General features: G+C 37.3%; 1 protein-coding gene across 2 annotated transcripts in view; it reads left to right on the top strand.

Moving 5' to 3' along the window:
* The first annotated feature begins 8,149 nt into the window (after nucleotides 1-8,149).
* Nucleotides 8,150-12,529, top strand: part of LOC128887168 (RB1-inducible coiled-coil protein 1) — a 73,358-nt gene continuing 68,978 nt past the window's right edge. The window contains exon 1 of one of the 2 annotated variants that reach the window (XM_054142760.1): nucleotides 8,150-9,941. In XM_054142760.1, the coding sequence (XP_053998735.1) occupies nucleotides 9,874-9,941 (68 nt within the window). In that variant the 5' untranslated portion in view covers nucleotides 8,150-9,873. The remainder of the gene's footprint in view (nucleotides 9,942-12,529) is intronic. The other variant, XM_054142761.1, reaches the window with a different exon arrangement.

Genomic DNA, 12,529 nt, shown 5'->3' with positions numbered 1-12,529 from the left:
TAGAGTTCCGTATATAGTGTAGGTAAGTACTAGTGGCGCCATCGGTGGGAAAACGTCCAAGTTCGTAGTGAAAATAGTTCTCACTGCTGCTGCTAGTTGGCACCACTAACTAAAATTTCGATACATATTGCTCCATTAAACAATTATTCGTAAAATTGAAAAATTTGACATATTAACGTATGAAATAATATGTTGTAGGATAGTATAGATCGTTGCAACATTCAGTAGCCAAAAATCGAGATCGTAACATTTGTTTAATATTTAATATTTTAATATAATAACAATTAATTATCTAGTAACTCTAAAGCTTCTAATTCTAATTTCTTTCTTTATTACAAGATTTAATTCTTGTACATGATATACGCAGATCTGATGTTAAAGGACTGATTAAAAGGTGTTAATTATAAAGGTCGCCTTTATCAGTTACTGAATATGTTACAGTTAGAATTAAGCTGCTATTATTGCTAGATGACGTACATATTTCGAGTTAAGGATTATGGTAGAACCAGACTCAACGACGACGTATAATGTTTTGTCTGACTGAGATAACAACCATTTGTTGATATTCGATCTGACCTACACATTAACGTTAACATCGAGGTGATAGAAAGATTAGATATCGTTGCAATAAAGTTAGATACTCCGGATTGTAGGTAAACAAATGTTGGATGCCCCATTGAGGGATTATGAACACTCCAGTGTGAGTTAGATCTTGTTAATTACGAATGTTGTATACGACTGGTTGAAAACAGCAAATCATTTTACTATTTGTCTAAACGGTTACCGTGGCACGAAAATTGCGAAGTCCGTAAAATTATCGACGATTTGTTAGCTAGAGAGATTATTAAAACATAATACAGATTTTAGTAGTCTAATTCTGTTGGTCAAGAAAAATGATAACACCTACAGACGGTGCGTAGATTAAAATAAAATTACCTGTGTGTAGCTAAAATAAGATTACAGTGAGAGATAGCAATCTGCTACCGTTGATCGAAGATCGTATTGATCGGTTGGCTAATAATTCTTATTTCACAAGTCCAGATTTGAAAGATTTCGTCATACCTCCATTTTAGAAGATGTGGTAAATATTTTCTTTTGTCACGCCGGATGGACAGCTTGAACATTTAAAAATGCCGTTTTCGAATTCGCGATTCTATTAATTTAATATTTAGGACTTTGGTAAAAGTTCTAAATTAATACTATTTTAGTCTCACTTGTAATTTGGTTGAATATCAGTCTTCGATATTGAACCATTTTTATATAAAAAATAAAAAATTTTGAGAATAACTTATAACTTCCGAACGATTAAATCGATTTTGGTCAATAATATACGTATTGTTGACATGATCGAGATACGTGTATAAGAAAATTGGGGAAGTTATCTGATGATGAAAATACTAGAAAAACAATATTTTTTTACATTACGTAAGATAGTTATATCATTCCTGCTGGGACAAACTGTTTCTTCTTATTCAGCTACGGTCTTTAGAAAGTGTATATTTCTTAAAGTAGACGTACCTAGAATACAATATTAATAATAATGAAATCATGTCGAACGAGTCAAATATTAAAGCCAGACGAGAGTTTCCACTACTTAAAACTGCGAATCAAGTTCCAAATTTCGTTTAGTTTATCCAGCTACTTTAGAAAATTTGTACCTAATTTCTCCTTAATCGCAAAACCATCGCACGTTCTTATAAGGAAGGAAGGGTCCCCTAAAGTTTGAGACGCTACGCGACATGTTGATAAATCGAGCGATATTAGTCTTTTAAAAGCAGACCTCAATCTCGGATTTACACAGTGACGATAGCTTACACGGATACGGTGCTATTTTTTACGAGCGATCAACAGACACAGAGAGCCGTTATCGCAATTGTTAATTAGAGATACTGGGAATAATTTGCGCATCAAATAGATTTATCCTCGGGGAATAAGTGTTACTTAAGTAACAGACCGTAATGCTGTGAAATTAGCATTGAGCAGAGAAGATATTAATTCTCGCATTAATTGATGGTGTTTTAATTTTATAATGAAAAAAATGCACTAAAATCTCATTGTCAATGCAAGTTGAAAGTCAGCGTAGGCGAATAATTCCATTCAAACAACTATCGACCTATGAGGTTGATTCATCAGAAATGACAAAAGAAGATAGCAACATTTTATACAACGAGTTTTTATCAATAATCTCAAGCAATATTATACTTAGCGGAATTAACGGACCAAGAGAATAACGTTACAGATTTTTATTCCAAGGATTTGCAATTGGTTTCGCTACGCGTGCCACTCACGTTTAATTAAATTTTCGTGTAATTAAAGTAGCAGCATTTAATTATTGTATTAATATTTGAAGGGCATATAGTTTGAGTCAGAGCGTAACATCAAGACGTGTTTTTTTGGTCGCTATCTTCAACTTTAAAATTTGGTCGTCAGTGCGGAGGTGCCAGTTTTTTAAATACTATAAGAAATTCTTACAAGTATGATAACCCTACAGGGTTTCTCAGATTACACGCTTCCATAGAAATCTACTTGTTGTAGGGGGCTGCCTTGGGTCACAGCACGTGTCTTGCAGACTTTAGCCTGACATTTCGTTGTGGCCAGGAGACGATCATCGACACGATGCCTCTTTCGTCATCATAGATTTATGACATCGTATAATTTACGACACCACAAAACTTACGTTCAATATACATAGGTTGAATTTAGAAACGTACAATTGTTTCTACAATAACAAATTCTTGAAACGTATACATACGTTATTGAACGTTGTACATACATTTCTGTAAAAGAAGCAGTTTTTTCATTGTATTTAAAAAGAAACAAAAATTTAAATTTAGAAGGTCCTCCAAAAATATTTTTTTAATGAGGGGATCCACCAAAAATAGATGAGGAGGGATGGAGGTGCGAGAATATGAGGTTTGAGAGACCCTGCCCCATCGAGCAGACAGCATTATGTTCGCGCAACATTTCGCAATCGAAAAATTGTGAAATCAGGCATCGGTGGGCCGCTTGTCGCGAAGCTTCGCTTCAAGGTTCTGCGTTTTCACGAGGGGGAAACGATCGTTAACGATCCCCGACCAGGCAGGAATACCGGCAGTGAATTGGTTAAAACGGTACGTCCCTGGGGAAGCAATTTCTTCATCTATCTACTTAAATTTCGATACTTCCCGATCCCGATTCGAATATAAACAAACATGAGCAGAAACGAAATAATTTTGTCATTTATCACATTTTACCCAGTAAAAGGCCATCAGAAAGCGTTATTAAATGTCCCTTTAACTAATATTACATATACATATAATAAGGTGAACACTCCATAAAAAATGGTAAAAATTTGTTAGCTTGGATTGTCATTTAAGACACGTCTACGCCATTCATTATGAAAGTGATGTAAGTCCATCTTCCTTTGTTTGATATACTGTTGATGCACAAACGGTGTGTGCAACGATACGTCCATTTTACGAGTCAGAAAAAATAACGCTGTTATGTTATAAAATTCATACAGAACATATAGAATTCATTTTCATAATGAGTGTTTTTCCTATTCTGTTTACCAACTGAACTTCGGCCAACAAACTTGTGAGAAAGTATCACCTGTTGACATAAACCTTTTTACAGGCAAAATAAACATACTTTAAGCATTTCTTGGACAAACTCCATTTAAAATAAAATAGGCTCAACTATTGACTAATGTAATAGATAGCAACGTGATTTAAGGAAAAGTTCGTAAAGAGCAACTTAATTGAACTTGTCAAAAGTTTACACAATATAACAAAGAATGACTAGTTGAATGATCTGATAAATTCTTTCAATAAGACGACGTATTTCCTTTATTGCAACATCTAAAAAATTGCAACAATAAGTATGATTTGACGGAAATGCACGATGTATGACTAATCAATGAATCATTATCTCGATATCGAAATCCGAACGATTATATTCATCAATAATAATGCACGTATAGAGGAATCTCCCCTTTTGTCCAAAATGTACCTACGCTGAAAATTGCACGTGCACGAGAGTGCACGATGATAACGCTTCGAAGAGGTTAAAACTCATTTATCTTGACGCAGAGTGCGTCATTTTTCGAATCTAGCTTTACACTATTCCAAAACAATACGTCTCTATAAAGTTGTCGTTCTAGCTCGTGTAATAAATGGAGAGTATAATGTACATTTTTAACACATTTGTTACAGTTATTCGAAAATTCAGATTTAACGGTATCCACTATGAAAACGATTCATCCTTTAAAAGTGTATTTCACCACTCTTTGATTTAGGTTTTCTTAGAGTAATTTTGTGATAGACATACGTTTATTTACATATGTTTTAGCAAAATCTGAACGCTTTTCTCTATTTGTATTATTACATCGTCACCTAATGGGAACCTATTTAAAGGCTTTTTAGTTTCAGTATTTACCTACAGGAACCTATTAACTGTGTTGTTTGGTGTCTGCTTACAATCATCAATTTGAGGATACAGATAAGTCTTTTAATATACAACAACAGTAATAGTAACTATATATAGAACAATATACAGTAACAATTGATAGTACCAATATACATATATTACCGCGAATTCATTGCAAACATTTCGAGCACAAACGGATTTTTTCTTGCCTTTTCAATTGTACTCCGACCCTCTCTAATCGTGAGTACACGCGTCTGACCTGTTCGTGGCTTATTTTCTGCAGTTTCCTCTTTCTCATATTTCTTAACAATGTATTGTACTGTCGTCAGACTTATATTTCGTTTTTTACCAATTTTTTCGTGACCGTCTTCGTGTTTCAAAAAAAAAACACACGAGATGCAGATGCTTCATTTTTCATCGATTCATCGTTAACATGATTTCTGTATACAATTTGAAAATGTACTACTGGCACAGATTATACCAAATGTATTGTATAAACAAACAATTTTTTATATTTTTGTCAAATAAATGATTTTGTTAAATCATAATTCTTCGAATACATTTTTGGCTCCCAAATTCTTGTATTTCTGCGCAACGTATTATTGAAAATTGTTCGTTTTCACATAATCCCTATACATAGACTATTAATCGAAATAGTTTTCGTTCGTGTACCGTTTGTTTGTACAAAGTACTCACAAAAAGGAACTAGGTGTACGAATATTTTTTTGACCCATTGTACGTGCGTTGAATTTGAATTTCTTGAAAGTTACGGTGTTATTAATTTAGTAAAGCTAGATTGCTACAGTGGCACACTGTGAGATATGTTGTGGCCTTCGACGAGTTCAATGAATTTTCGTCATCGTGTCCGCTTCCTCTCGTTCGTTAGGAGTTCTTTAATTCGCGATATCAAACAGTACTGTGCCTTATCGTGTGCCACGTGTCCACGCAACCTATTTACTATCGCGTAGTACACACGTACGCGTCTCAAGAACGTTCGTCTTTATTGCGTCGATCTCGGGGCGTGTGAATGTCGAAGTCACGGCGTAGTAAGTTCCTGGCAATACATTGACACCACGCGACGAGTAAATCGCGACAGAATTAAAATTCGAGTCGCGCACGAATCACGCTCCCGACTGGGTCGCAATTTGCCATCGTTAGATCACGATAAATCGTAGTTAAAGGGAGACAAACGATTCTGCTATTATTTTTTCAATTTCATTATGTTCACGGTGGATCATAGTTTACGAAATTATTCACTCGTCTCCACATATGACATACTTTATGTTCACCATATTTTTATCTGATACATTTATCATTCCTGAGGAAGGTCAGCAACTTTGGTCGGAGCGTTGAAGATGTAACGAAATTATTTGATTGCGTCATAGTCGATTACTAGTATAGGATAATATTTATCCATGATCTTTCTTAATCTTTGAAACGACGCGCAAATAATTTGATTTGATTTATCATAATTCGATGGTGTTAGGTATAATAAGCATTTCGAATAAAGAATGAATTTTTGAAACATTGATTTTGGAGGTTTCTGACAGATGCCTTTGTCGTTAGTATAATGCGTCATCAGGTCTGGCGGTGTATATCAATTTCGAATCACCCACGATAAACAATGATCGCAATAAATGGGAGTGTTTCTCGTTACGACTGTCGAGGCCTCGAACTGCCTATAACGAAAGGTGAACGGTACGGTAGCGAGGTATACATATGTTGTTATGCTATTTTTTTTTCGCAAACTATCTTTTGAGTGACGCAGTTACAAGTCTACTTCTTACATACTACGAAGTAAATTGCCACGCTTGGTCAGCACGCGGTGACGCTGATTCCTAGAGAAAAATAGATAATAATTTGCTGCATAAACAGCGCATTAAGCGTACACGTGGTATCCATTATCGAACTACCCAACGAGCTTGACAGCTTACGAATAGGCAACAGTGAACGGTTATTTTCGGGTGCAAGCGTTATGTATACTCGAGCTGTTTTACTATTTGCCTAGAATGAAGGCACGTATTCATGAAGCGTTTGTGCGCTCGTGGAACCGAAGGAACGAAAACTTCGACGTCGACTTCTATACATATAACTACTCTCCGTCCGCGTTACGGGATATAAACAAACACGGCAGCGTACAGCTAAGACCCCACGCTACACAACTCGAAATTTGCATCATTCTCCCCTTTCACAGACGACTTGGCATAAAGAGCCTCCACACGGAAACGATACAATGGCGGTGGGTCGTTTGTAGTACCGCGCATGTGCGCTCACATCTTCGGTCGATGGCAGCACTACTGCTTCTACAGGTTCTTTTGAAATTACGATTCCTGTAACTACGCTTTTACATTGTGTTTCGTTATAGTTTTTTTTTTCTTTTTTTTTAAGTTTTAAGTCGCATTAACAACTCTGGTCGCGAGCGACTTTATACATTTACGTTTAACATCATGTATAATTTTACATTGTGCTGCTCGATGGGACTACAGTGTGTTTATTTACATGTATAAAACTTATGTTATCTGTGATTTTACAATTTTTTTTATAGATTTTGGTTTCTTTTAGGAATATAATCAAGTTTCTGATATTGTCCCGAGAGTTCATTATTTCATTTATATCGTTTTGGATCTTGAGGTTTTTCCTAATTCTATCGAAATGCTGGCAGATAAATAGGATGTGTTTCATGCTGAGGATTTCGTTGCATACTGTACATTTGGGTATTCGTTACAGTTATTTAATACGAAACAACGTTGATTATTTTCGTGGAACGTGTTGCTCTTATTCCTTGGTAAATTGGAGGAAATACTTGTGATACTGAAATAATTAATATCGAAAACAAGAGTACATCGTAAGTATTTGTTAAAATTGCAAATAGCATTCCGGGCAGAATTTTAATCGAGCGATAGATGACGAATTTAAAATAAATGCAGCTTTAACATAGTTTTCTAATGTATAAACAGCTTAAGGCAATCCGCGAAACAAATCGATAGTCCAAAACAAAATTGCTGAATCTTCCGAAAATAACAAATTTCATATTTCTCAGAAATTAAAATGTATCTTCTGAAATAGAATCAATCGAAGAAAATGTCAGTTTGAATATTCATTACATTCTCGGTTTCAATATTCTATTTGGTATTGTTCATCATTAATAGATTAACAAACGACATTTATATAATTAATTTTACAGTCCACCGGCCTGTATACCTTTATTCATAAAAACATTGGGTTGTCCCAAAAGTTTCTTTCGCTTTATTATTAAGTAATACATGCACGATATTTTATGTTTTATGTTACATTACTGAATTGCGCACGATTCATTTTACTCCATTACTGTTACAACATGAATATCTATGCAATTAGTTCGTCTATTTATATAAACACGACCACATAAAATAATTGAGTGCAACTCGCGAAAGAAACTTTCGGGACAACCTAATATAACAATTTTGTTTAATTTAAAACGCAATAAAATTCCTGTGCCACATGGGTCTATTTTATGACCTGAATTCCTATGCCGCAAAGAGTTGAACGACGCGAATGGTCCCAACGAACGACAGATTTCACTATTTTTTGTATGACGTGTACGCAAGAAACATCGAAGAAAGGATATCATTCGAAGATGATCGAATTGCGATTATCTCCGTTCAAACTGCGCCACCCGTACCGCCCGCCATATTAGCATACGCAGATGGCGCGACGAACGTCGTGCGAACAGCTGAGTGGCGAGTGGAATATCTGTGGGAGCAGAGCGCTCCGCAAGCAGTTCTGTTCTCCGTACTCGACCGGAGCTGCTCTCGGCAGTAAACAGCTGGCGACGCGATGCGTCAGAGCAAAATGTCGAACGGGACTGCGCCAAGCTAGTTGCCCCTCTACTTCTCTTTGGCACGGTGCAAGAGCTTGAAAAAAAAGTGAACACTCAACGGGCAAGCGTTCGGCGCATTCGCGGTATAAATTCGGCAACGAAGTACACAAGTGTCAGCAACGGTACCTGAAACTCGGGTCCACCGGAAAATAAAGGCGCAAACGAGAAAAACCCGCGGACGAAAGTGGGGTTTCTTTGTTCCTGTGCTACGGTTCTCTGCGCATAGGTTCCCGTGCGTGTGGCGCAGCGTTGTTTGTTGTGGTCGGTACGTCACTCTCGGCGTACACACGACTCGGTTGCGATATTAAACCAAGATTCTGGCGTCCTGGATGATCCCGAGCCATTTCGTGCACGGGATATATCGTCCACCGTGTCTTTTTCCGTCTCGGATCCTCGCCAGGCAACGCACCGACCAGGAGAAAGGATCGCTGGCCTTTCGTGTACGCGCGAGTGCTTTGTTTTGACGAGCAGCTGATCCGGGACTAACTCGTTTATCGCGTCGACGAGTTCTCCATCGTTGCAACGGTGGCTCGTTTCGAAACAGTTTGATTGTGTTTCGCGTACACGACGTTGCTGGTCGCGGGGCTGTCTCGCGAACTGTGTTTAAAGGGATCGCCGAGCCGTGGCAAGCGGAGGCTTACATCACGGAAAAACGGAGGACGCGATCGACCGATGCTTTCGGAGCAACAGTGCAACCTATACCGTGAACCTCGATGACAGGACCAACGACGTTGTCAAGAATCGTTACTCCGTAGTTTATTAAGCAGACATCTTCGCGGCGAGTGATTATTTTCGGTTTCCAAGGGGCTCTACGCTCCCTCGTTCGTTTTTCGTCACCGACTTCCGGCTCGGACCAAAAATTCTTCAGTGCCGTCCTGTGAATAACGATCGCGCGGATCGTGCCTCGCTCGAGCTATAGTTTACCAACTCGAGCTCGTCAAAAAGGCTGTACCAATTACTACTAATCTCACCTTACGAGTATTCCCTGTTCCGAAACCTGTGCGATTTATTTCTTTGGTTATCGATGATCTCGTAATACGTTGCTCTTTTTCGAGCGATTTACATATTTTCTTTTTTTTTCCACTTGAATCTCAACGAATCGTTCTCGTTGAAACACGGAATTGTTTTCATTTGAACTGACATTGTGCGCGTACGTACGTGTATAAATAGCGTGCGGAAATACATAGACGGAGGAGATCTTTCGCGTCGTTTCTCGTCAGAGCTTTGCTTCCCGTTCTCGTCTTGGCTCGTTTTATCCGCGATTCGCGCGCGATCGCACGATCGCACAATTCGTGCGATACTTCCCGAAGGAGGGCTGCACCGGGAGGTCTCGAACTCTGCGAGAGTTTCGGTGAATCGACGAGGACGAACGGATTGGTGGCCGTGATCGATGTGGCATAAACCCGAGGGGGCCGTACTCGCGAGCGGTGGGAAACGTGGGGTACGGCCCCGATCGAGCTGACTACAGGAGTTGACCCGAGGTGACAGAGGTCTTCTTCTTCGGACGTCGACAGCAAGATAAGCATCGCCTGGATGCCAGTTGAGTCCTTAGGGCGGGTTGGCCGTTTCACCCTTTTCGGACTGGAAGGAGCTTGACCGGCCCGAAGATGTTGTACATATTCCACGTGGACACCGGCACCACCATCACCTTCGACATCAAACTGGCCCTGCAGACGTAAGTTTTTCTTCTTCTTCTTCTTTTTTTTTTTTTTTAAACGTTTACTGCCACGCTAAAATTTCTACCGCGATTGAATTTCATTTACCAACTATCGGGGACTACATAATCAAACATTTATCGTGGTATTTATTTTTGTAACTTCACCGAAATTCAAATATTTGGTTGTCCGGAAAGTTCGTGCCTATTTTTAAGAAAAATTCAAAGGCGTATTTGAATTTTGATGTATATTTATTGAATTATATATGTACCATTTTTTTTTTTTTTTTAAATTATTTTACTTAAGGTCACATCAACTACAGGGTTATTAGCGACCACGTTCATATTTACAATTCAATTACGATTTGTTCATTATTCCATATTTAGTTAATAAATCGATCAATTTACAACAAAACTTTTATGTGAAATTGTAGTTTTCTTAAAAATTCTTTTTTTTTGTGAAGCTTGTTTACATTCTGTAATAGGGTCGTTTTACGGGGAAATTGAATGAATACTAAATGGAGCAGCATCTCAAATTTTGTGCAAATTTGATTATGTTCCAGTCTTTAGTGATACTTAAACGCATATTAATGGATTTTTCAAAATTTTCAAAATTATGGATTTTACAGGCGTATAATTTATCTTATTCTTTACAAATGCGATATTATAAAACTTTAGACGAATACGACTTCTAAATTGAACGTGACAGTATTGTGTTCGTAAGCTCCAAAAAGGACGTCTGTTCGAACTAATGAAGAATTGAATTTTGTGTTTATTTATTTGGCTCTTGCACGAACTTGCATAGGTAGACACTGTAGACCGTCAGTCTCGGACCATCCGTTATTTACGTTTCTGATGTTGTGTTTGTTTACTATTTACATTTGATTCTGCTATTGATTTGTAAATATTTATGGTATCAATATGTACAACCCAATGGGCGAACCTTGGACGATGAAACATACAAATCAGACTGTGCGGATTGTTGCAGATTGTTTTTTTCAAGTATCGGTAGAATTGGGGGTGAAATTATTTATTTTGTCTTTATATTTATCGAAACGATCCTTCAAGTTGGAAAATATGAAGAAGGTTTATATATCGTTGGTTAAACTGATTAACTTTTTCTGTTTGCCTCGGTTACAGAATAAATTAATAAATATTCATATCTTTTTCAACGTTTCAATCCTATGACTCTTTCAAAGGAAGATAAATAAATTGTGTTTTTCCAATTGCTCTGTGTATGGCGTAACCTAGATTCGATTCCTTTTCTCGACTCTTTCTATATGATGGTTCTTTAGAGAGCAGTTTACAGTGTTTCTGGGAAAGTTAATTGTGAAAGTATGCGTGTAAAAAATATTCTTCGTACATCTCAAGTTACTTGAAATTCGATAAATATATTGAAATTAAAAATTTCTAGTATATGCTTATTATATCAATATTTATTGATTTGCTTTAGTACTATAGAAGTTCACCTGAATGTACTCGGTTTATCGAACTGCTATAATTGTGTATAAAACTACAGTACCAGTCATTTATGACTAGAGATTCTGTATTTGTAACTAAAATTTAAATGATCATTTTTAATTAACAGACAAATTTGCCGAAGCGTTCACAAAGCTAAAAACTAAATATAAACCGCGTCAATTTCATTGAAGAAACAATGATGTCAATGTTGTATACATTTAATCCATTATTGGAATTCTTTCATCTAGATTTTCACGTAAATCAAAAATTGTATTCAACGTTCTGAAAGCATTTCTGCAAGATCATTTCAGCGACTTTCCGTAATATTTGCAAATCCTTGTACATTATTCTCCGTTACCTCTGTTTCCTTCGCGCAGTACATCGTGATAACTGTTCCACTATTTCCCGGTCCATTCCTCTTCTACATCCTACAACGTGCGTTACACCTCTTTCATTCATTTTCTTTTAACCGCGCGAGGTAAACGCGGCATATCGAATAATTGCCGGACCGCGACTGCCTGAATATTCATTTCTCGTTGAAAAATAGCGGCAGCTTTTTAACCATCGTGTTGTTCTAACAGAAATGACGTACTTGCGCTCGTCAATTTCCAGAGCCTCCTTTTGGCGTTTTGTCGAATGTAGGACAAGCGTACGAACGCACGGCGCGTTACACAGAGATTTAATCAGCTGTTCTGCCAAGGGGTCCGACTATGCGTGTAATTTCGAGCCCAGAAAGTTAATTTGTCAGCCGCTGTTTGAGATTTTTTTGTAGAGAACACTATTGCACATATGAATCTCAAATTTTATATATTTACTTATTTATGTCTTATCGAGATAGTGGAACTTTTCCAACTGCGAGTAAATGATTTTGTCGATGTCCTGTTGACGTTGAAGGTGACACATTAAATTAACATTGAGATAAACAAAAAAAAATTAGTATCGTCGCGGAGTGTATATATTTATGAACTACATTACAGAAAGTGTGTAATTTTCATTCCGAGACGATTATTCCGTTACAGGAAAAAAAATATGGAGAACCCTCAATTTTCCGCTCTGAGAACTATTATTTTCTTCCGTAACCGAGTTGGCATCGCTCACGCGTTTCCTAGTTCTTCTTTTTTCTCACTTTCCCGTGGTCGTTGGTATTA

This window comes from Hylaeus anthracinus, unplaced genomic scaffold (assembly GCF_026225885.1).
Source record: "Hylaeus anthracinus isolate JK02 unplaced genomic scaffold, UHH_iyHylAnth1.0_haploid 11985, whole genome shotgun sequence".
NCBI lineage: Eukaryota > Metazoa > Arthropoda > Insecta > Hymenoptera > Colletidae > Hylaeus > Hylaeus anthracinus.
Note: the sequence above shows the minus strand (reverse complement) of the source record. Positions and strands in the feature narration are given on the sequence as shown.